Source organism: Gekko japonicus, unplaced genomic scaffold (genome assembly GCF_001447785.1).
Source record: "Gekko japonicus isolate JY-2015 unplaced genomic scaffold, Gekko_japonicus_V1.1 scaffold814, whole genome shotgun sequence".
Taxonomy (NCBI): Eukaryota; Metazoa; Chordata; class Lepidosauria; order Squamata; family Gekkonidae; genus Gekko; species Gekko japonicus.
Window position 1 is genome coordinate 671,588 of NW_015169799.1, and position 22,065 is coordinate 693,652.

Genomic DNA, 22,065 nt, shown 5'->3' on the forward strand with positions numbered 1-22,065 from the left:
TGTCTGTGTGCACTCTGGGCTAACACTGAAAGCAATGTTTGGCCATATATTTTTCTTACAATAAATATTTTCAGTACATTTTGTGTGATAATAAATATTCTTTAAAAGAAATCATTTGGAACACCTAAGTATAAAACATACAACATTTGGGTTTTAATTAGTTTTATTATATAGGTTTATTATTTATTTATAGCAGCACACTTTCCATCAAGCACCATTTTTGGACATTACTCAAAATGTGATGATGATTTCAAGTGGGAATATAATTCATCATCTTTAGTCACTTGTTGGAATAACAAGAAGTTTTCGTTGAAAGTCCACAGCTAACACAACAGTGACTCTTTCCATTATTTCTCATCAAATCCTGCAGGCAGTCTGACGTTTTTAACACTCCAGTAAATGTTGAGCTTTTGCTGTTACTTACTCTACCAGTATTGCAAATTGGTGGATTAGCAGTTGATGTATATCATGGTAGTTGTACCTCTAGGAAAATGTGAAAGCTATAGGCCCTTCTTTTGTTTCCTTTACGAACAGTCCATCTTGTTCTTTATCTGTATACCTATGCCTTCTGGTTTGTCTTAGCTTGCAGGAAGACTTTCATCTGTAAAAGTAGATAGCTAGAAGATATTCAGTGATTGCTGGGACATTCCTTGAATATGGACGTATACACCCACAGAGAAAGGGGTTAAGAATATTGTTCACCTTCCCTGTTTGTGCTGCCTCCACTTTCTATTGTGAGTAAACCATCCCTTTCAGTGTAAATAGGAAAGGGATGTTCTGGAGATAATCTGGGTATGCTCTTCCCTTGCCCAATGCTGAAGCTGGTACTCTTGAGATGGCTAGCTTTATTTCATCCTTTTATTGTTATAGGCGTGTATCCTACCTCAGCCTAAAGGAAGCCTTTGAACTTTGCTCAGTGGAGTGGTGATGTTTCCCTTTTTGTATCTGTGTGATACTGCTAGGCAGCCAGCCTGGCCCTTTTCTTCCTTCCCATGTGTAAAATATTTGATATTTCCCACATTCTCTGAGGGACTTAGATCCTAATGGTACCAGGTTTAATGTTTCTAGAGGCATCGATCTGGCATACTAGTGAAAATGAGGGTCCTGTTAGATCCTTCCTTCAAAGCCATATGGCACAAGGGCTGGAATGATGAGAGGAACAGGGCAGGAGAAAAGCTCTGGATCAGACTCTTGCAATGTTTTCCTGCTGCTGACTCCGTCACTCTTAGATATGAAGAGTTGCCTGACATCTGCAGCTCTTCTCTGTGCCCCCTCCCCCACGGCCTCTTAACTCCAGCCCAAACCTGGAGTTGATTCCATTCTGTAGATCAATAAAGTTGTTTGAGACATAGTCTTTTTTTATAGGATTTTATTGGCCAGCTTCAAGATAGTTTACATTTGCTCTTCCCATGGTTTGGTTCACCGTAAGCACAGCAAGCAGCATTAGTCTGGTTTACAAGAACACAGTTCTACTGATAAAAGTATAAAATACCCATTCTTACAAATATAGAAAACCTTTTGAACTAGGGTTTATTCATGCAAGATGCCCACTACTTCTTCTGTGTCAGTACTCTTAATTGTAGTGAAAATAGAACAACTGGCCTTCATTGCCTACAGCGGGAGCGTAGTGATATGTTCCCCCTGCAGAGGTTTGCTGAGCTTGCCCTTTTTGCAGTGGTTAAGGGGAGCATTGTTCAGCACTGCATTATCCTTCTAACTCTAGTCTTGAATACATAGCCATTGCACCTGTAGGTCAAAAAGCCAAGCCTAGTCTGACAAATACCAACAAAGATTAACTGTTGCTCCATCGATACCAGAGCCAAGGCAGTTTCCAGACTCCAGCAGTTATTTTCACAGCAGGAGACCTACCAGTTGTTTCCTTGACTCCAAACTGCTGGCCAGAGTCATAGTTCACGCAGTGTTTTGTAAGCACCTTCAGTGCCTTGTAGTTTTGCAGCCCTGTGTATGTTACAGGCTTCCAGCAGCTGGCTTGAGATTTTAGTTGTTAGCTGGAAGAGGCCTAATAGCATCGTTTTGCTAATTGTAAACATTAAATTGCTAACTGACGTATCAAAATATCCTGTAGTAACCTTTGAGTCTGGAAAAGGACTGACTCGTAGTATCTCAAGCATGCTGACTGACTCCAAGCTATCTTGATCTGTCGTTTAGAGTCAAAATCCCTAATTAGATATGCTGCTCTTCTCCTTAAAACTATGAGGAGTGACTTAAGTGGTTTACCGGCATGGTTTGTTTCCCCAGAACTTTAAAGAGCACCACCTAAGTACTTAGAACAAGATTGCATTTACAAAAGTTTACATTACATTAAAACCTTATAAAAGTAGAAAACTTCATAATTTTCTGTGGTAATATACCAGAGTGATTGAAGTATAAGTAAAAGTTTAAAACTGTACATTGCTGTTGTGGGTAATATACACCTTTGAGAGCCTCAGTCTCTTGATTGTTATAAGTCTAGTCTCTCTGGTGGTTCAATGAGCGATACTGCATTGTACCTGAAAAAGAGACAAGTTACATGAACACTTGAAATATAAGCACAATATACTAAGTTAATAGACTTATGTCTTGCTTTTCTTCCAGTGCTAACTCAAAGCAGATTACATTGTCGTCGTCCCCCACAACCACCCCCTGAGGCCTGCTTGGCTGAGACAGTAACTAGCTGGTGATTACTCAGCAAGCTGGAGACTAGGAGTACTCAATCAAGTTAGCTATACTTGTGCAGAAGACCTCTCATAATATTCTGTAATTCCTCATTTATTTGCTGCCACTTACTTTAACGTCTTGTATTTTTCCCTTACGGACTGTTGCGTATGCTGTGCTGCTCTGTGGTAGGTCTGGTGGAGATCCATGAGACAAGGCTGAAGACTTTCTATTGTGTATCCTGTCACTTTAACAAGAGATTCAGGCTGCCAGGGAAAACAATGTTAGTTACTCAATGACTGCCTTTGTGGTACGGTAGATCAAATACAGGATTGTTCTTGTAACTGCAGAAGTATTGAAGCAAAGCAGAAGTTTGTGACATTCTATACCAACAGCAGCTCTCCCTTTTTGGGCAGGAAAGACAGTTCTGCTTTTCTTGCATGTGTCAACAGAGGAAGAGTGTCTAGGCAGTCTCAGTGATTCCATGTTTGCATGCTAGGTGTTGAAGCATGCCATGCTCTTTCGCAGCATCATTTTTGCTTGTATGTTGTAGGAAATTTAAATGGCACCCTAAACAACATTACACCCTTCTAGTCCCATTGACTTCAGTGCAAATAGAAGGGTGTAACGCTGCTTAAGATGGCACTGTTAGTCTTCCGAGTGCCTTAGGTGGGGAGTTTTATAGCATATGGTTATGACTGGACTGAAAGATGCAGAGGTTAAGTTATAAAGGTAGTCATTTGTTTAACACCAAATGAATTAAGCTCAAAACACTTGGACTTCAGCACAAGAACATTTACACTCTGGGATCTATGCACCTGAACTTTCATCAAAGCAAAGATGTATAGGATTTGCCTATGAACTGTGTCAATTATGAACCTGTATGTTTAATTAAGAATTCACCTACTTGAAAGCATAAAGTTTCTCATATGAGAAAAACTGCTGATATGCTTAACAATTTCAAGTATTACGGCATACATTTAAGGGTCATATGTTTGTATACCTACCCAGGTTCTTCCAGTAATTGTGTAGTTTGCTATATGAAATGCTGCAGCAGCAATGACCGATGGCAAGTATTTCAGGAATGGGTCAGCATCAATTAGGCTTAGCTCTCCCAAATACTGTAGAGGGGGGAAAAAAGATGTTTGCTTTCTTATGATACCAAGACATCGTTGTAAGTCTATAAGAATTATGCTTTTTATCATGACTACCTTAGCTGTATGTATTTATGGTGCAGAAGTACACAGAGCTCATCTGGAGTCTCTTTTGAACTATGCATTTGAATTTATTTATAAGCCTGCTTTTCTGCCCAGTTGGAACTCAAAGCAGCTTCGAACATTCTCTCCCCCTCCCTTTTCAGGGTAGGTCAGGTTGAGAATTTGTGATGGGCCCAAGGCCACCCAGCAAACTTCCATGGCACAGTGAGGATTCAAGCCCAGGTCTCCCAGGACCCCAGTCCAATACTCCATCTGCTGTGCCTCGTGGCAGCCCTGCTATAAAAGAAGCCACCTCCAGTTCATGCTCTCCACAAAAGGGCCAAAAGTTCTTCTGCCTTTCCCCTTCCTCACTTGGTCACTACCTGGAACAAGCACAGCAGGTTGTACCACAGGGACTTCTGTTTAGGTGCCTTGACACTCTGCAGCTACTTTCAACAGTGTTAAGAGCCCCACACCTCTTCTTGCCAGCTGGCTTTTTACTAGCAAAATGTGTAGTTGGAGCTGCTCCATGAAATATCCTCCAAGAGCTCCTCCTTTATTCTGGATCCTACAGAAGGGACACGCTGTATGTAGTGTTTTTTTAAAGGCCTCAGTGTCAGAATCCATCTGCATTCAGCCTTCAAGTGGAATTTACCACAACTATCCATGTTAAAAACCAGACAAGAAAACATTGTGCTTTTCAAACCTCACATCTTTCTAGTATTGCATTAAGCCAAGGGATCCCCTGACCTCTTCCTCAAATTTACGATCTTTCCCAAAGAATGGAGACACTCACCGTTGCCAGGTTTTCCACTTGGGAACAAGCTGGCTGGTGTAAGAAGTACTGAGAAAGGAACTGGTTTATAGTTGGTGCTGCCAAGTCAAATGACAAAACTTTTAGAACTAAGTGCTCCATCCTTAGGACTTGTTTTTTTGTGTAAGTGTCATCTGTGATGTAAACAAATTCTGTCACTTCAGGAGGGTAGATTTCCTCGAACTTCCTACAATAGAAAGAAAAGCAGTATTGCCTGCAGATCATTTTACAGACACCTCCCCCCCTCATTCTTGCATTTTATATTAATGCATTACTGTCATGAAGCGCAGAGGCCACTTAATACTATGTTTGCTTGAAACTGACAAGAATTTGCAGAGTCAAATAAAAGCTTTCAACTGCAAGTATTGCTTGGGGAAATCTTGAAGGTGGCCAGGACACAGTGCTTAGTACTTGATGCTCCCACTGATGTAGTAACACATCAGGAAAGTTTCATCCAAAGTTGTAACATGATTTTATAGACATAGCTATCCCTAAGCGCAGTTATGCATTTCATATATCCTGTATTTGCGTTAACATAGAATATACTTTGATTTTAATACTGGTAGAGAAGTTCAGGTAATATCAGGTATTAGAACAGTCTTTGATTAAATGTAAAGATGCTAGGAATGCAAGAGCTTTGTTTTATTAGAGAGAAAACAGCATCCGCTCTGTTTAGTGTTCTAAAATAAGCTTGCTTTACTTACGATGCTAACAGCATGGCTGCAGTTCCTACAAGTTGAAGCTTCCCTCTTAGTACTGACATAGAAGAAAGAAACCTGTCAATGTAGTTTACAGCCAGGTGAAGAGTCTCATTTTGCAGTTTGTATTCTTCACCAACTTCCACTAGCCAGTCCACAAGAATAGCTCGCATGTTATTTGTAATATCTGGCTGCTTCTTCATGTAACCCACTTTGGGCTTGCATTTCACCTAAAGAAGAGAAAGCACTTAATAGTTTCTTTTTTCTATTTCACCTGTCCATCCCCTGCATAGTAGTCAAATGGCAGCTACATGTATTTTGCATTACAAGATTGCTAGCAGATATTAACAGCTGGCATCAAAGAGGTCATCAAGTCTTCACTATTTTGGCCCAAACTCTGGATTTTGTACAGAAAAGACTGTCTGCTACAAGTGATGGGCAGCCATTTTCATGAATATTAAACATTACTTCACCTTGCTTAGGTAAAAGCTCTGAACCAACTTTGTAATGTAGCCAGAGACAGCATTGAGATTGCCCACTTACTCCACAACAGCTACTTATGATTATGAACACATGTAAAGAGATGGTTAGACCAACATAAATGCAAACCCAGCCCTAGCTTTTCCCAATGTAGTCCAGTGGCAACTATATGGGAAGATGCCCTCCAAATACTACAAAACTGGCAGCTTGGGCACCCTCCCTTGTACTCACGAGACCAGTTTGTTTCTGTTTGCCTCTCCTTACCTTCTTCAACCCATCTTCTCTCACACGGGGAGAAGCAGCCGGAAGAGGCTTATTAACCATTGTCACTTGCAAGTCTGCTGTTTACCTGCCCATCTCATTTGCGCCACTTAACCACCAGTTCCAATTGTATGTTCAGCTAGTGCGCCAGCACCAAAGCAGCTACTAATGAGGTTACTTATCCATTTGGTAGTAATTCCTCACCTACCCCAATCCCAGCAACGTTTGCTTTCCACCCTGAACAGAAGAGCTATAGGATACATGACTTCTCATGCTGAAACCCACCATCAGCATATCTATTAAATATGGGCCTGGTCTACAAATGCAGTAGAATGAAGCGGTAGAACGACAGGAGGGTCAAAGAGATTGCACCAACACATTTTTGGAGTATTCCACATTAAAATTCCTTGCAATGCAGAAAGTCAGCACAGCAGGCAAAGAATGGGAAGAGAATCCTTCCCATGCTATGCTCATTTTCTGTCTGCAGGGAGCTTATGTGAAGGAACAGTTAAAACAATGTAGTCTATTCTATTACCTTATTCTACTAAAAGTTTAGACCAGCCTTTGTTTTATACCTCCACAGTGTTCCTTGGACAAGGCTATAAGAGGATAAGAAAAAGGGTATGGGCCTAATATCCTAGCAACAACATCATAAAACAACATTTACAAGATTTGAGAAGCCTAAATAGGTAACATCTCTCCCCCGTGCCATACCAAGGTGTTTTACCTCCATTTCCTTGAGATACTTAAAGATGTCGTCAATGTAGTCAGGTACATGATTAACGTTTACTCTTTCTTCTATGTCTTGGACTATTGACATGTCCATTATACTTGGAGACCCTAAAATGCACGATACAGAAAGATAGTGCAAGTTCTTAATCTCATGAAGTCATGTAAGTAGAATACAGAACAAATGTAATGAGAGACGTTCTTGTTACATATCAGGATGTCAGTGTGTATTTCTCTGCTCACATCTTCTCCCCAGTGTGGGCTCCAGACTCAGCAACAATGTGGCTCAGCCAGCTTCATTAAGCTACATTACAATTATTTGGGAAAACACACCACATACTAGAAAAGTTACGGGTACTCCTCTCAGAAGCTAAGTAGGGCAGACCCTGGCAAGTATTTGGAAGTGTGACCTCCAAGGAATACCAGAGCTGGGTTGCAGAGGCAGGTAATATAAGCCACCTCACTGAAATGTCCTAGCCCCACTAGAGGTCGCCAGAAGTCACCATGACTTCCAGGCTCGCAAGCACATACACACAAACAACATACTCTCACACACACAAAATTTACAGGTGCTCATGGTGATCCAAAGCAAAAATCTCAATACACAGACTATGGAATACCAAAACACTTCAAGTTGAAAAGTGTTAACTCAGGCTGAGTGTTAAACATTCACACACAAAATATCAAGGAGAAGGAAGAGGAGATGTTTAAAGGCCTGGCCTTAAGACCTTTTCTCTGCATTCCATGTATAACACCAAGAAAACCAGAGTAACTAAAGTCTTATTCCAATGGATGGAACTAATCAGATTGCAACTTCGGCCTTTGGAGAATTTATTTACGTGCAGTCCTCCATAAGAAGGCACCTTCCAGGTAGATGGATGAAAAGTCACTTGCACTTTCAGAAGTCAGAGATACTAAAGCCCTTTCCTCCCTCGTGGAAACTGTATAACAGACACCCTTAATTACTCTCCTGCCTAAAAGTGAATTCCTATGACCAGAACTGTTAGATTGCCAATTTAAGCACTCCAGAGGAGGATATGATGATGAGCAAGGAAGTGAGATTACAGCAAGACAAGAGAGAGTTAAGGAACAGCACTTATAGTCTTGATTGCACACTACAGGTTTGCACACTTTGCAGCCAGATGTATATACAAAATATACAGCACAGGTAGGCATTCCAGAGCTTATGTGCCAAACTGTGGCATTCCAAAAGTTGCTTAAGACACAGGGCTGATTCTCTACTCCAGGTGCTTCCAAGGCATTGGCTGCACTGCTTGTTCGTAGTATGTTTGTAGCCAAGCACAATTCTTATTCACAGCCAGGCTAACATCTTCTGTACTTTTAGCATCTTCTGTACTTTTTAAAGTACTCAGATCAAGAAGGTTACCCACTCCTGATGTACAAATACTGCAAACAAATTGCTAAATTGAAAAAAGTAAGAAGCAGAATAATTTTGAATGTTCCAGGTGACTATTCAGGATATTTGAGGAATACAGCTATTTTTCAAGAAAGTTTATAACGAATGTCCCCAAAAGCAATTTAAAAACTTCTCCACTGGAAAACAAAGGAATATGAAGAAAACAGTTCTTCACTAGTGAAGCAGTCATTTTGCCCTATAACAGCATTTCAAAACCAGCTGCTGTTGCCCAAGTATAGTCCTGTAAGTAGCTGTGCCATTAAGTATATTGGGTTAGATCCTGTCAAAAAACCTCAGTTCATGGAAGTCTTTTTGTGCATGAAAACACAACATCCTTGCTGTCGCCTCCTCATAGGGAAACTGAAAATGCCTCCTTTCCTTCGGGGATGGGGGACCCTCAAGAGCACCATGAAGGGGGAATTAACAAAAATCTTTTCCACAGGCGGCAACTTAGTTCATAAGACTTTTGTTTTTCAGATACTGAAGGGTATTCTTTTGGAGCTAGTGTATGAATAGATATATGCTATAATTGAACTTTGACCACACTACCCTCATCAGTCTTTATCTTTATCTGGATCTTCCTGTTCAAACAAGATCTAGGAAGTATGATTATATAGCACAATATATACTTAAATTTATTTATTGAACTTTTACCCCGCCCTCCCAGCCAATTCAACTATGTGTCCGTAATTCTCCCCCCCAAAAAAACCCCCACACACCAATATTCATTCCTCATGTTGACCATTGCCAGAAAGATCAGTGAGGGCCAGCAACACCACCATAATTCAGGGCAACTCCTTGAAAACAAGGAGGTGTTACTGTGCATTGCCTATTCCTACCAGACACAAAGTGATTCTCACCAGAGCCAAGATCCATTGGATTCTCTATAGGAGTCAAAGGTTTCCTGCTGCCCATTGAGGCCACAGCAGCTTCCAAGGCCAGGTACTCCTTATTAGGCAAAGTCCTTTTGGTTGCACCATTTTTCTTTGGTCGTACTCTCAGGCTCATCCATATGGATGGTAAAAGCAGGTTGCTTATTCCCCATTTTGCCAACTGGAATGTCAACGTAGTTCTCATCATTAGTACTCCACGGTATTTGACAGAGAGGAACCTACACCAAAAAGAGTAACCATTAGCGACTGTGCATACTCCTCGGTTCTCCACACCTTATCGCGTGATTTAGTAACTCGAGAGCCACCCTCCTTATCACAAGCTCTACTTCGCACAACCCACGGGCGCCAAGCCACTCTTGGCCACTTAGGTGCCCCTCTGATGGGGGGCAGGCAAGAGGCCATAAGGGTAGAGACTGGAGGAGCAGAGCCCTCCCAGCACCCCGCACTGTTCGTAACACCCCCCCCCCCCCGGTTTTTTCTCCCCCCCGAACCAGCGCTCTTTTCCCTCCAGAATTTCAAAAGGCGCGACGCGGACGGAAAGCAACCCGCATCTCCAACCCAGAGACAGGAGATGGGAAGGAAGGAGGAGAGGCCGAAGAGGAACACGCCCGATTCTAAGATGGCGGGGGTGGAGACAGGCCAAGACCCCCGGCCCCAGGGGAAGGCAGGCAGGCGAGCAGCCAGCCTTCTAAGCCCCTCCCGTACCTGTGGCTGGGCCAAGCGATGCTGATTGTCCCGCAGAAGTCCCAACACCGTCCGGGTGCCCGGAGCGGCGACCAAGAGGGGAGCGCCCTTCGTCCCCGGGGGGACATTCTCTTGGTTCTCCTGGTCCGAACTGGCGGCGGAGCTCATCAGCATGATGAGAGCGGTGCTTGACTACGAACTCGGGAAGGGGGAAAGCGGCGACTCGCGCCACCGCCGAGAATCTGCGACACTCCGCGGCTGTTCACTCTCTAGGCCCGCTCCACTTTTCGCTGTTCAAGTAGCCCGCGACGATTGAATCAGCCAATGGGAGCGCGGGCTCGTCTACGTCACCACGTGCACGGCAACGTACGAGGGTCTAAACAGCTCAAACGCGAAGGGCGGAGCGGGAGGGTAAAATGCGGGCGAGGAGGTCACGTGGGTGGGAGATCGCGGCTTTGGACGTGATTCCGTCGCCCGCGGGGACTGTCTTTGTTTTGAAATTGGCGCTCCAGGGCACGTAAGGTCAGGTGACTGAAAAGGCCTTTGGAGGGCTTTTTTAGGTTAAGGGAATAAGCAGGAGCCGTGGGGCACTTTAACTAAATAATAGCTTGATGTATGTGTGTGAGCGAAGTGCTTTAAGAGCCATCAAGTCACTTCCGACGTATGTCGACCGTATGCATTAATAACCTCCAAAATGCCCTACCGTTTTAACAGCCTTGCTAAGGTCTTGCAAACTGAGGCTTCCTTGGTTGAGTCAGTCCATCTCATATTGTGCCTTCCCCATTTCCTGCTGCCTTCATTTTTTCCTAGCGTTATTGTCTTTTCCAATGACTCTTGTTTTCGCATAATGTAACCAAAGTACAACAGCCTCAGTTTGGTCGTTTAAGCTTCTGGGGAGAGCTCATGCTCGATTTGATCTAGAAGTCTTTTTGGCAGTCCCCAGTATCCATAAAACTGTCCTCCAACACCGCATTTCAAATGAATCAACTTTGTTCTTGTCCGCTTTAACTGTTAGACTTTCACACTCCATACATTGTAATGGTCAATGATATGAACTGTCTTCACTTTGGACCCCACCAACACATTCTTAAACTTAATCTTTTCTAGCTCTTCATGATCATGACTGTCCTTTTCAGTCTCAGTCTGATTTCTTGGTTTTGGCTGATGGAGCCAAGGAATACAATTTTTTAAAACAATTTAAATTTTTTCAGTCAGCCTTTTAAAGTTGTGTATTCCCCAGTAGTCATTAATAAGACTATTGGTATTTTATTCCAGCATAAGATTTCATGTACTACAGCCCACTTCTTAGCGGTTGACAGGAAACTGAAAGGCTTGGCAGCAGTTTTTCAGTGTGATGACAATGCATTCTCTGAGCCCTGAGGAGCACCCTTTATCATTTATTTACATACTGTCTCATTGAAGCGAAAATCAGTCTGCTAATGCCTGACTCATATATATTCAGTTGGACTACTCCTAGAAAAGTGCAAATATCAAAAGCATTTTGACTTCCCTTCAATCCTTTTTGTTCCACTTCATTTGGCAAAGACTCTGGCGCTTCACCCTGAAATCACTATCTCTAGGGCAGGGGTGGCCAAACTGTGGCTCGGGAGCCACATGCAGCTCTTTCACACATATTGTGTGGCTTCCAGCAGGACAGCTGGGGAAGTGAAGGGGAAGCATACTTTTTCTCCCTCCCTCCCATCTATTTGCTTTCTTTGTTTCTATCTTTCTTTCCACCTCTTTCATCCTTTCTTTCCACCTCTCTTTTTCTCTCCCTCTTAGACAAATAGATATCATTAGCAAACAAGTAAATATCATTGGACAAATAAATATTATCAATATCTGTTTTGACCCCATTTGGTTTTTATTTTTGGCAGTCACATTTAATGTTAATAAAAGGCAAATTTGCATATTTTAAAAATAAAACGTGTGCAATATTTGTTCATGTCTTGCAGCTCTCAAACATCTGGCATCTATTCTATGAGGCTCTTACGCTGAGCAAGTTTGGCCACCCTTGCTCTAGGGCAATCCATTTGGGCTGGTTTGGTGTTTGCTATCTGTAAACTAAGGCCACGGAAGCATCTCAGAAAACAAAACTGGGATGATTCCCAGTACAGGATTCCTTTTAGACTCATCTGCATTACAAAACTTTACTGTGCAGTTCTAAGCAGATTTACACTCTTTTAAGATCCTTGATATTGTGTAACTCTCTTCAGGACTGCACTATTAAAGACTAACAAAATTTATTCTAACAAACTTTCATATAGTCCATTTAATCTGATGCCTGTAATGGATCCTTGTTAGTGATTGAAGGGAAAAAATGTGAACCAACATAAAAGACCATGAAATACAGGAAATGTAGAGTGGAGTGTAATTATGTAAAATAAAAAGTAACCAAGAAGAGATTATTCACAATAGTAGTGAAAATGGAACTTCCCTAGTTTTGCTGCACTGATAAAACACTGTGAAATCCCAGGGCCTTGTTATGTTGTTGGAAGACTGTATCAAACATCTTTATGGATTTCATTGCAGCAGTTTTATACAGAAGTTTCTCTTAAATTATTTTATTCCATATATACACCCACCTTTCTCTTTAAAGGGGACCCAAAGCGACATACATTTTATCCTCACAATAACCTTGGGGTAGGTCCATGATTAGCCCCCAAATCACCCAGCAAGCTTCCCTGGCAGAGTTAGGATTTGAACCTGGCTCTCTGCACTCCTAGTCTAACACACTAACTGCTATGGCCACAATGGTTGATATATCCTGTATTCTCTAGCTTATCTCCATATTCCCCCAAAATTGGACAGCCTGGACCAAATCAGAATGTGGTTAGGTTGGATCCCTACTTTTTGAAATGATTGTCCAGAACAGTTTTGGTTTTGACTAATTTTTAAATTGTCATGGCAGAGAAGAACCCTTGCCACTCAGAGTAGACATGACTAGGCTAGCTGATGAAATCTGAGACATATTATCCTCTCTTCTGTTAGAACAAGAAAATAGACTGAATCCTCCCAAAGGATTCTGGTCCTTAGATAAATTAAAAGCCAATCAGGCTGGACAGATTGCTGCCTTTAATTACTGGTAATTGCTTTAGGCTTTTTTCCTACTAGACTTTTAATCTCAAAAGTAAAACGTGCTTTCTGTAATTAGGTTAAGAAACTCAGCAATGAAGAAGAATAAGAATCAAGTACAAGGCCTAATTCCATAGCAACTGGGTAGACAACCAGCACTGTTGAACAGAACTTTTTCATCAAGTACTAGGGCTATCACAACTCCATTTGGGTTAGATCTCACAACCATAGCAAGTAGTTTAACAAACCTGTTAATTTTTTTTACTAGTTATATTTGTACTAAAACAAGAAACAGCTCACAGTGAAAGTTACTAAGAATCAATGGAGAAAACAGCCAGCTTTTTCCATAGTTGTGGCACAGTGAATAGAGGCCTGGTCAACAACTAATTTAAAATAGGAGCCATATTACTAAATGAGAAAGGACTGAAAGTGGGGATCTGCCTACTGAGTTATTCCCACAACAGGTAAAGGGATTTTCAACTCCCCCCTCCTGCAACAGGCAAAGGGATTTTTAACTCCCTTCTATATATATGAACAGTAACACAATCTGGTAGATTGATTGCTACCATTTTACTGTTTTGGTTAATTAATGACAGTGAAAACCTGAGATACATAAGAAAGGATAAAATCTGAGTTCCAGTAGCATCTTAAAATCCTGTGTAGGTTTTGTGCAGCTGGTGCAATATGAATCCATTTTCACCCTTAACACAAACATACCTTTCTCTAGAACAAAGTTTGAGTCCAATGGCAAATTTAAGACCAACAAAGTTTTATTCAAAGTAAGCTTTCATGTGCAAAGCACACCTCTTCAGACGAATTGGAATTAAATCTCTTCAAGGGCTATTTACAGGGGAAAAAGATGGTGGGGGCAGCCATTAGGAGGGACCACTCAGAGCCAAGATGCAGATGCAGAGCTGAAATTGGATCAGGTAGCCAGTAAGATCAATGAATGGCAGCAAATTAGCACATAAATGCAAGAATCAACAAAGAGATGTGAGAATGAGTCCAGCAGCACCCCCAAGACAGACCAAGATCAATCCTGTGTACATGTGAGAACAGAGTCTCAACATGTGCACGCTACTTCACATACAGTTGGTCTTACAGACCCCACTGGACTCAAACTTCATTCTTCCATCTATTGTTAACACCTTTTATTATCTGTATGCCAAATTGCTGCTATTTACATGTGCTACTATATGTTATTCCAATCTTAGCTATATTTATTGCTCAGTTACTTAAGCATCTTGACTGTAATCAGCTCTTCCTTGCAACTAACCCCCCCCCACCTGCATGTAATATTTGAGGAAATCTGTTTCACTGTATTTGGAGTAGTGTGCACACATTGAGTCTCTGTTCTCACATGTGCACAGGATTGAGCTTGGTCTGTCTTGGGGGTACTGCTGGACTCTGACTTCATTCTCACATTGATCTTACCGGCCACCTGATCCATCTGCATCTGGGCTCTGAGTGGCCACTCCTAACGGCTGCCCCCACCCTCTCTTTTCCTGTAAATAGCCCTTGAGGAGATTTCATTCCAATTTATCTGAAGAAGTGCACTTTGCACACAAAAGCTTACACTCTGAATAAAATTCTGTTGGTCTTAAAGGTGCCACTGGACTCAAATTTGTTCTGCTGCTTCAGACCAACAAGGCTACCCACCTGAATACCTTTCTCTAGCAATTTAATCTTCCACCTAAGATTCTTTCCAATTATTTCACTTGAAACTGAGTCAGCCATGGTTTCTACTAGGCTGGGCGTTCCCCATCCGTGGACTGGCACAAGCAATTTCCACCTCCTCCTGCATGTTACTGGCCATTTTTAAAAACATTTTAAATGTGTATAATGATATGTTTCAGAGACCAACAATTAGAGTCAATTAGAACAACTAACCTAATTATGTTAAACAGTTTATTATTTCCTTTCTATATACATTATTGTCTATAATACATGTAAAATAAAGTACTGTAACGTTCAATATACAGAAAATATTGTACACAGTTTCTTATGGCTATAGATTTGCAATCCTCAGACATTCTATTTTTCTCATTACATGATTGAAAAAAATTAGATTCCAAGGGTAAGTTCCTGCAGACAGCAAAACAATGTGGAACATTCTCTAGCATTTTCTCTAAAAAAATAAAAGGTTTGAATATAACGTATTTGGAGTAAGTGTACCTGATCCATCTGCACAGTTTGCTAATTTTTTCAACCATCATTCAAGTTAAAAGACGTTTATATTGTTTCATATATGCTCTATTCTTGCCTATTTCATCAACCAATTTCCTAAACAATGTCTAATACAGACCCATGAGATGCTCTTTTGCTAAGTTTATTTTGATCAAAGTGACAGCAATGCTTATTTCAATGAAGATTGGACTGTCCCAGTTTGCTGTTTAAATTCTTGTAGCTTAGGCAGCACTATCAAAAAAAGCAAGCAGAGTGTCCTGATCGTAGCTTCCCAAAATTTCCAGGAGGAGAGGAACTTTGGTTTTCACATTAGTGCCTTTGAATTTAAATTTATCTATAAACAGATCTGTAATCATACCTGAAAATTAAAAGATACAAAATTTATTAAAATTAGGAAAACAAATTATGTAGTTCTTAGTTACAGCTGTTTAACAGATCTTTTGAGTAAGTGACAAGAATAATTTACTTTAGAATGGAAGATATGAAGGAAAATGGAGCTGCATCAATCAGAAATCTTAGCATAAACAAAAATATGGAACAACTAAGAGTAACAGAAATCCTGTCATTAACTTTTGGGTGGCTCAAGTGGTTAAGACGCCGAACTTCAGGCTGTGGAAGGTCAGTAGTTCAGCAGTTCGAGACCCGGGTGCCTCATGATGGAGTGAGCTCCCATCTCTGGTTCCAGGTCCTGCCAACCTAGCAGTTCGAAAGCAAGAAATTGCAAGTAGATAAATAGGGACCACTTCGGTGGGAAGGTAACAGCATTCCATGCGCCTTGGTGTGTAGTCATGCCGGCCACATGACCACGGAAATGTCTTCGGACAGCGCTGGCTCTTCGGCTTTGAAACGGAGATAAGCACCGCAACCCTAGAGTCGGATTCGACTGGCTTTCGAGCAAGGGAACCTTTACCTTAATATGCACTATACTACATACCTTTCATGACCACCTACTCCAGTACAAAATATATGTATTTTAGCTCCACTTTTAATTGGTTTTATGATGTATTTTATTATGCTGTTTTAATTCCTAGCTGCCTTGGTCACCTTGATTGGGCAGAAAGTCTTGATATAGTAAATAAATATTCTCCCATACTGGTATGTCCGCATTGACATCACTTGTTCTATTTATTTTAATTACAATATGCCACTACTAATTCATGCACAATTTTTGTAACACTGCACATTTACATACTTACTATATGTGTCTGCACCTCTCTGGCACAGAGATACTGGTAATGGGACCACAAAAACTTAAGATCATTATTAAGCACTGAAGTTAATAATCACCTCCATTCAGAATGGGAGAGCATTTTGGTATCTACCTGAGCTTCTATACTCATTTCAACAGAAGGTATATGTTTATGCATCAGCAGTTATCTACTTCCTCCATTGAAGTGGAAGGCAAAACTACTGGTTTCGAGAGAGTCTGTGTACGTATCAGAACTCCTGTATCCCTGCTACAGAGTGTTCGTGAATGCTGCCTTGGAAGTTGATGTCTTTCCCCTTAAAAGTAAACAGCAGGTATAAGCCACAGGTGTTTCACATTTGTCTGTGGAGAAGCTGCCACTACTCAAAGAAAAGTAATTCCAATAAAAGCAGCAAAGTGGTGTTAATGAACCAACCATAAAGTCGTTCAAGGGATGCAGGTTGCTTTTCATGTTCCTTGAGCAGCTGCTCTGCCTCTTCCACAATATTACGGTATTCTGGAATTAGGAAGTCCGTATTTCCTTCATGAGTCTGTAATTCCTTAAATGAATAAAACATTTAGAAGGAGATTAGCTCTCTAACCTGATGACAAACAACTTGAATTTTTGGAGATTAAAGTAAGGCTCCTGTAGGAGATGGGGAGTAGACAGATGGGGAAGATCTTGACCTTCAGACAAGTGATGTTTATAATCCTTTGCCATCTATGACAACAGTCTGGAGAAGATGCATTTCTGAGATTTCGAAACACTTTTTAATATCCATAAAAGGGCAAAAGAGCATCCCACCGGAAGTATATTCAAGATGCTAACTGGGAACTTTCTGGGAAATTGATATCTTTGTATTACATAGTACAATTTGCAGTCATTATGTACTGAAAAAATATTTTGATCTTTTTTTGAAGACTAGCTTTTTAGTGTATAAACATGTATATTTACACCAAACCTCCTCTTATAAATATCAAGGCAGTTTAGTTGTTTTAATAATAACAATAATTATTACAAGGTAAAAGGATAAGAACGGGCCAAGACAATGTCATAATCTGTTCCATACCAGTCTTAAAGCATTTCCAACAGCACAGATACAGTTTTGAAGCAGTAAAAATCTGTAACAAGCAAAATCCCATAGTCCCTCCACTTCATGTCTAATTTTGCAGTGCAGCAGAGACTTACTCTTAAAGCATCTATGAGTTCAACTTTCTTAGCCAACATCAACTGGTACTCTAATTTTGGGTGGATTAGCTTTAAGGTATGGTTCACGGATGCTTCATTTATATCTAGAAGAAGACCCAAAGAAAGCAATTCAACAATATGAATATTTTATACAATACAAAGATAACACAAAAAATGGAAGATAAAAACAAATCCTTACCACATGATATACTGAGGTTAATCTTCCTTTTGGTGGCTTCTTTAGAGAGTACATCTTTTAGAATAGATATCGTAGATATATTATCAGATTTGAAGTATCCCTCCCCTTTCCTATATAATGAATGTTAGAAATAAACATTTAAAAGAGCAGTGTGCATACATCTTACTGTTATGAGGTTCAGTCTCTAACTGCACTCACATAAGATATGCAACTATATCTCCCTCACTCATAACTGACACAGAAACATTCTGCCAGAGAAATACTTGGAGAATCACACATAGCAAAGCAGCATAAACAGCCCAGACTAGCCAGAATACATCAGAGCTTGGAAGCTAAGCAGGGTTGGCCATGGTTAGTACTTGGATGGGAGACCACCCAGGAAGACGGTGGAGAGCTGCTATGCAGAGGAAGGCCATGGCAAACCGTCTCTACTCATCTCTTGTCCTGAAAACCCCATAAGGCATTTCAACATACTTAAAAACTGAAGTTCTACTAATATCAACAGCACTTTCCCCAAGTAAATATGTTTAAGGTATACATAAGCAGCAACACTTCAGAAAAGCCATACAAATTTAAGTGACAGGAAGAAGCACATATGTTTTTACTCTAAACCCTTTCCCATCCTTAGCCGGGGTCTGCACTTCAGCATTATAGTTACTTCCTTGTAAACAAAAGCACCACACTTCAGCAATTGTGGTTCATTTTACCGGTAAGTACATTCCAGCTGTGTATCCAAAAAGGTGTTTTGAAAGTAGAAGCTGATGCTCTCTCCCGCGGGTGTCTTTTCGGGAACTTCAGGCAAACAAAACACAACCCAGGAGTGAACTTCAGCAAAACTAAACTGCCCTTTGAGAGTTAAGGTATTCATGGGTCTGAAAAGGAACACAGTAATGGTTACTAGGATGTAAATGTCCTATTACACTAGGTAAAGTGGGAAATAAAAAAAAGATTTTGACTGTATCTAACCAGGCCTGTAACTAACACGGGGCCCACAGTGCCTGGCCTCCTAGCATTGCTTCTGGGGGCCCTCCCTCCTGGGCTGACCCCAAATTGAGTTAATGTAATTAACTTTGATTTAATTAGCTGCACCCCCCCAGGCCCCCTCCCAAAAAATCCCTAGCTATGGGGCTCTTCCAACAGCTGTTCTGCTGATGAAAATGTACCTTTCCTGCCTCCCCTGCTTCTCCCCAGAGCCTTGTATGATCCGTAAAAAAGGCATTGCTGGGAGAAGGAGGATCCATATAGACAAAAGGGATGGGGCTGCAGTGCTGAGGAGAATCAGGCAATATCATCCCCTCTTCCAGACGTAAGAAGCAACTCAGTGGTACAGTTAATCTATACAAATCATGCCCATTTTTTAGGAACTCATGTACCTAAAAACAGTGAATTACTAGGAGGCAGCCTGAAAAACACACCTGCAATCAGGAACTAACTGATAAGCAGGACACAAGCATTTCAGATCATGACAGAGAGGGGGTGTTTCAGGAGATTAATGGGATCTTAAGACAGGGTTAAAGATCAAAGTGTTGCTTTACTTTTCCCCATACTGATGCTTACTGTACTTATGCACTGTGAGTTCTACTGGAATCTACTGAAAACAGTAACAAGTCTTGAGCCCAGTGAATCAATAACAGTTTTGAGCCCAGTGAATCAAAAAAACACAATGACAGACCAGCTCAGCACCAGAGTTCCCTCTAAGTTGAGTTAGTGTGAGCTAGCTCACAGTTTTCTAGCCTCTGGCTCACACATTTTTCTCTTAGCTCAGGAAGGATGGCTCCAGAGCAAACTAATTTATGCAGTAGCCAGATCGCTCGCTCACAACTTTAATGCCAGTAACTCACAAAGTAGAATTTTTGCTCACTAGACTCCACCGCTTAGAGGGAACAGAGTCAGCACCCTATCAAAGTATTATTCAGCTCAGGATTTCTACCTTTAACTTTGTTGTCTCTTCAAAAATTTTAGCAGATATAAAGAACTGTCACATGAACCAAACAAATACACTATGCAGCAACAAATACAAAAATTGCCATGCATTTTCACTACAGATACCACAGGTAAGTTGCTGGCAAAATTGCCATTAACTCAGCACTGAAGTGTAGTACACTTGTGCAAATAAGCTTAAACTAAAATGTGCTAATTGCCTGTGAAAATACCTGTCAGGGTCAATACAATGTGTCCGCTGATGAAGTGAAAGTGGCTTAATCTGATACTGCTGAACTTGACAGGTTTTTGGTTGAACTCGTGGAATTACATATGCTTGCAATGTCCCATAACGACCTTCAATTGACAGAATCTGCATTAAGATCAGGATTGAGGAGAAAGAAAGTGAATACTGCAGATATGCGTCAATATCTAAATCAGGTCTACATTAGACTGAAAAGATATCAACACAAGGGGAAAAATAAGAAATATTTTCAAAACAGGTAGTGTTACATCACCACTATAAGTTTGTAATTAAGGAGAAACTGAAGAGTTCGGATACCTTCTGCTAAATAGTCACAGATTTTTACATAACTAATTGTTATTAAGATATATTACAGAACTTGGAAGGAAAGGAAGAGGAACTCCTTTAAAAAGCTGGATTTAACACTGCCTGATGTTTAGCATGCACCTCAGGCTCTTGACTTAAACTAAACATTAGAAAATGAGTACAAAGAATGCCATATCTACATTTTAGCAACCATGCCTAATGTATTTCTTCCCAATAGATCCACAACTGCTATTCCTCCTCCTCAAACAAGTGACTAGTGAAAACTGGTTCCTAGGCTGCACTGTTTGTCTTTAGTCAAAGGAAGGCGGCTTCTCTTCTTCACCATTTTGTCCTTCGACCAATCCTATGGGATAGATCAGGCTGAGATAGGGTGACTGTGTGGTGCACATGGCTGAGTGAAAATTTGAACCCAGAATAGAAGACCTAAATAAAGTAACACTGATGCCATACTTGCAAAACTTAGATAAAGCTGATTACAGGAGAGCATTTACCCTCCTTAGAATGGATATGTTGCCGTCAGCAGTCAAGGAGGGTAAATTTACAAGGCAGCCATATGAGGAAAGACTGTGTATTTGTGGGGATGGAAAGCTGGAATCAAGGGAGCATGTTTTGTTTGAGTACAGACTCTACCAAAATATTAGAGTTGCTTACATAACTCCAATCTGTAATTATTTCCCAGGGAGGAGTATCAGATTCTATTTAGATAAGCTACTAGCTGATAGGAAAAGTGTGGCAAAATTTGCCATGCAAGCTATAAGATTACAGAAACAAATTGCTTGGAGAGGTATTCAAGTGGTCTATTAATTTTAAGACTTAATGTATATAACAGAGGCTGATTTTATGTTCACACGTTTTAGTTTGAATGTAAGCTTTTATGCAGAATCTATATTTTGTATACCTGATTGGTCTCTGACCGTATTAAAATTGTTCGTTTGTTAATTTGAACCCAGCCTTTGACTGTCTTACCCCCAACCCCACACTGGCTCTGCATGAAGTTTTGGGACTGTGCATCTCTGTGCATAAAAGCTGGGCGAATGGATACAGCATATTTTGCAGCCACAGAGCAGCCTTTGACATAGATGGTGTGGTGGCTCCCTGTGTGAATGCCTCTTTCTGCAGAGGGAACATCCGTTGCAGGACTAGGGCCCCAAAAACATAAACATTGTCCTCAGTTTAAAATCCTCAGTTAATGTTGCCATTCTTTCTGTCTGTAGTAAAAGCAATTTTTATTATTTATATTCTATTTATATACACATTTACAATTTCTCATCTTCTCCAAGGCGGGCACAACATTTTGTGAATCTGAAAAATTCATACCTCTTTATTGGTTTTTAAGTATTTTAAATCAACTGTATTTCCCTTAAAAGAAAGAGGCTTTGTTCTCATTTCCCTTCAAGTAAATTTCATCTTCTATGGTGCTACACTAAAAAATTTACCCCAAACCCTTTTCTTTCTGACACCGTTGCAGGAGCCATGATATGCGGAGAGGGTAGTTGACTCTAGGCTTCTTTTTTACCATCTTAAGTATCTCAGAAGTACGGCCAAGTGAGTATTAGTGCCAGTATCCATGAAGGAGGAGTCAATATCAATAGCCTATGTTTCGTTCTTCAGAAAGAACCTGTCACCTTAAGACTGGGAAAGAAAAGCTTTACAGCAAGCCAATCACACCATGATAAAAGTTTGGGATAACTTCAGAGGTCATCTCAATTTTCTTTCAGTGCACAGATTGGCTTTTTACTATCCTTTTCAGATGTGCATCCAAATGATTTGTAAATTCATATGTACAATTTCACTTGGTGTGCATTATGTAGTGCACGGCTGGCAGTTTATGAATGGCACAAGAAGCAACTTCTACCTGTGCTGCAGCAATCTCTCGTTATTTCAGAATTGATACATACTGAATTCTTCAGT

General features: G+C 40.8%; 2 protein-coding genes across 2 annotated transcripts in view; both read right to left on the bottom strand.

Moving 5' to 3' along the window:
- Nucleotides 1-1,380: 1,380 nt before the first annotated feature.
- Nucleotides 1,381-10,117, bottom strand: CCNA2 (cyclin A2). Its single transcript, XM_015417093.1, is given in 9 exon segments — nucleotides 1,381-2,510; nucleotides 2,788-2,921; nucleotides 3,663-3,776; nucleotides 4,648-4,852; nucleotides 5,370-5,593; nucleotides 6,832-6,944; nucleotides 9,111-9,228; nucleotides 9,230-9,361; nucleotides 9,849-10,117. Coding segments are annotated over 9 exon segments (1,242 nt in total). The 5' UTR covers nucleotides 10,002-10,117; the 3' UTR covers nucleotides 1,381-2,461.
- Nucleotides 10,118-14,919: 4,802 nt separating this feature from the next.
- The window catches only part of BBS7 (Bardet-Biedl syndrome 7), a 38,585-nt gene continuing 31,439 nt past the window's right edge, over nucleotides 14,920-22,065 (bottom strand). Inside the window, exons 14-19 of the mRNA XM_015417097.1 lie at nucleotides 19,817-19,956; nucleotides 18,371-18,535; nucleotides 17,664-17,773; nucleotides 17,465-17,568; nucleotides 16,712-16,835; nucleotides 14,920-15,447 (exon numbers count right to left, since the gene is read on the bottom strand). Coding sequence (XP_015272583.1) covers nucleotides 15,311-15,447; nucleotides 16,712-16,835; nucleotides 17,465-17,568; nucleotides 17,664-17,773; nucleotides 18,371-18,535; nucleotides 19,817-19,956 — 780 coding nt within the window. The 3' untranslated portion in view covers nucleotides 14,920-15,310. The remainder of the gene's footprint in view (nucleotides 15,448-16,711; nucleotides 16,836-17,464; nucleotides 17,569-17,663; nucleotides 17,774-18,370; nucleotides 18,536-19,816; nucleotides 19,957-22,065) is intronic.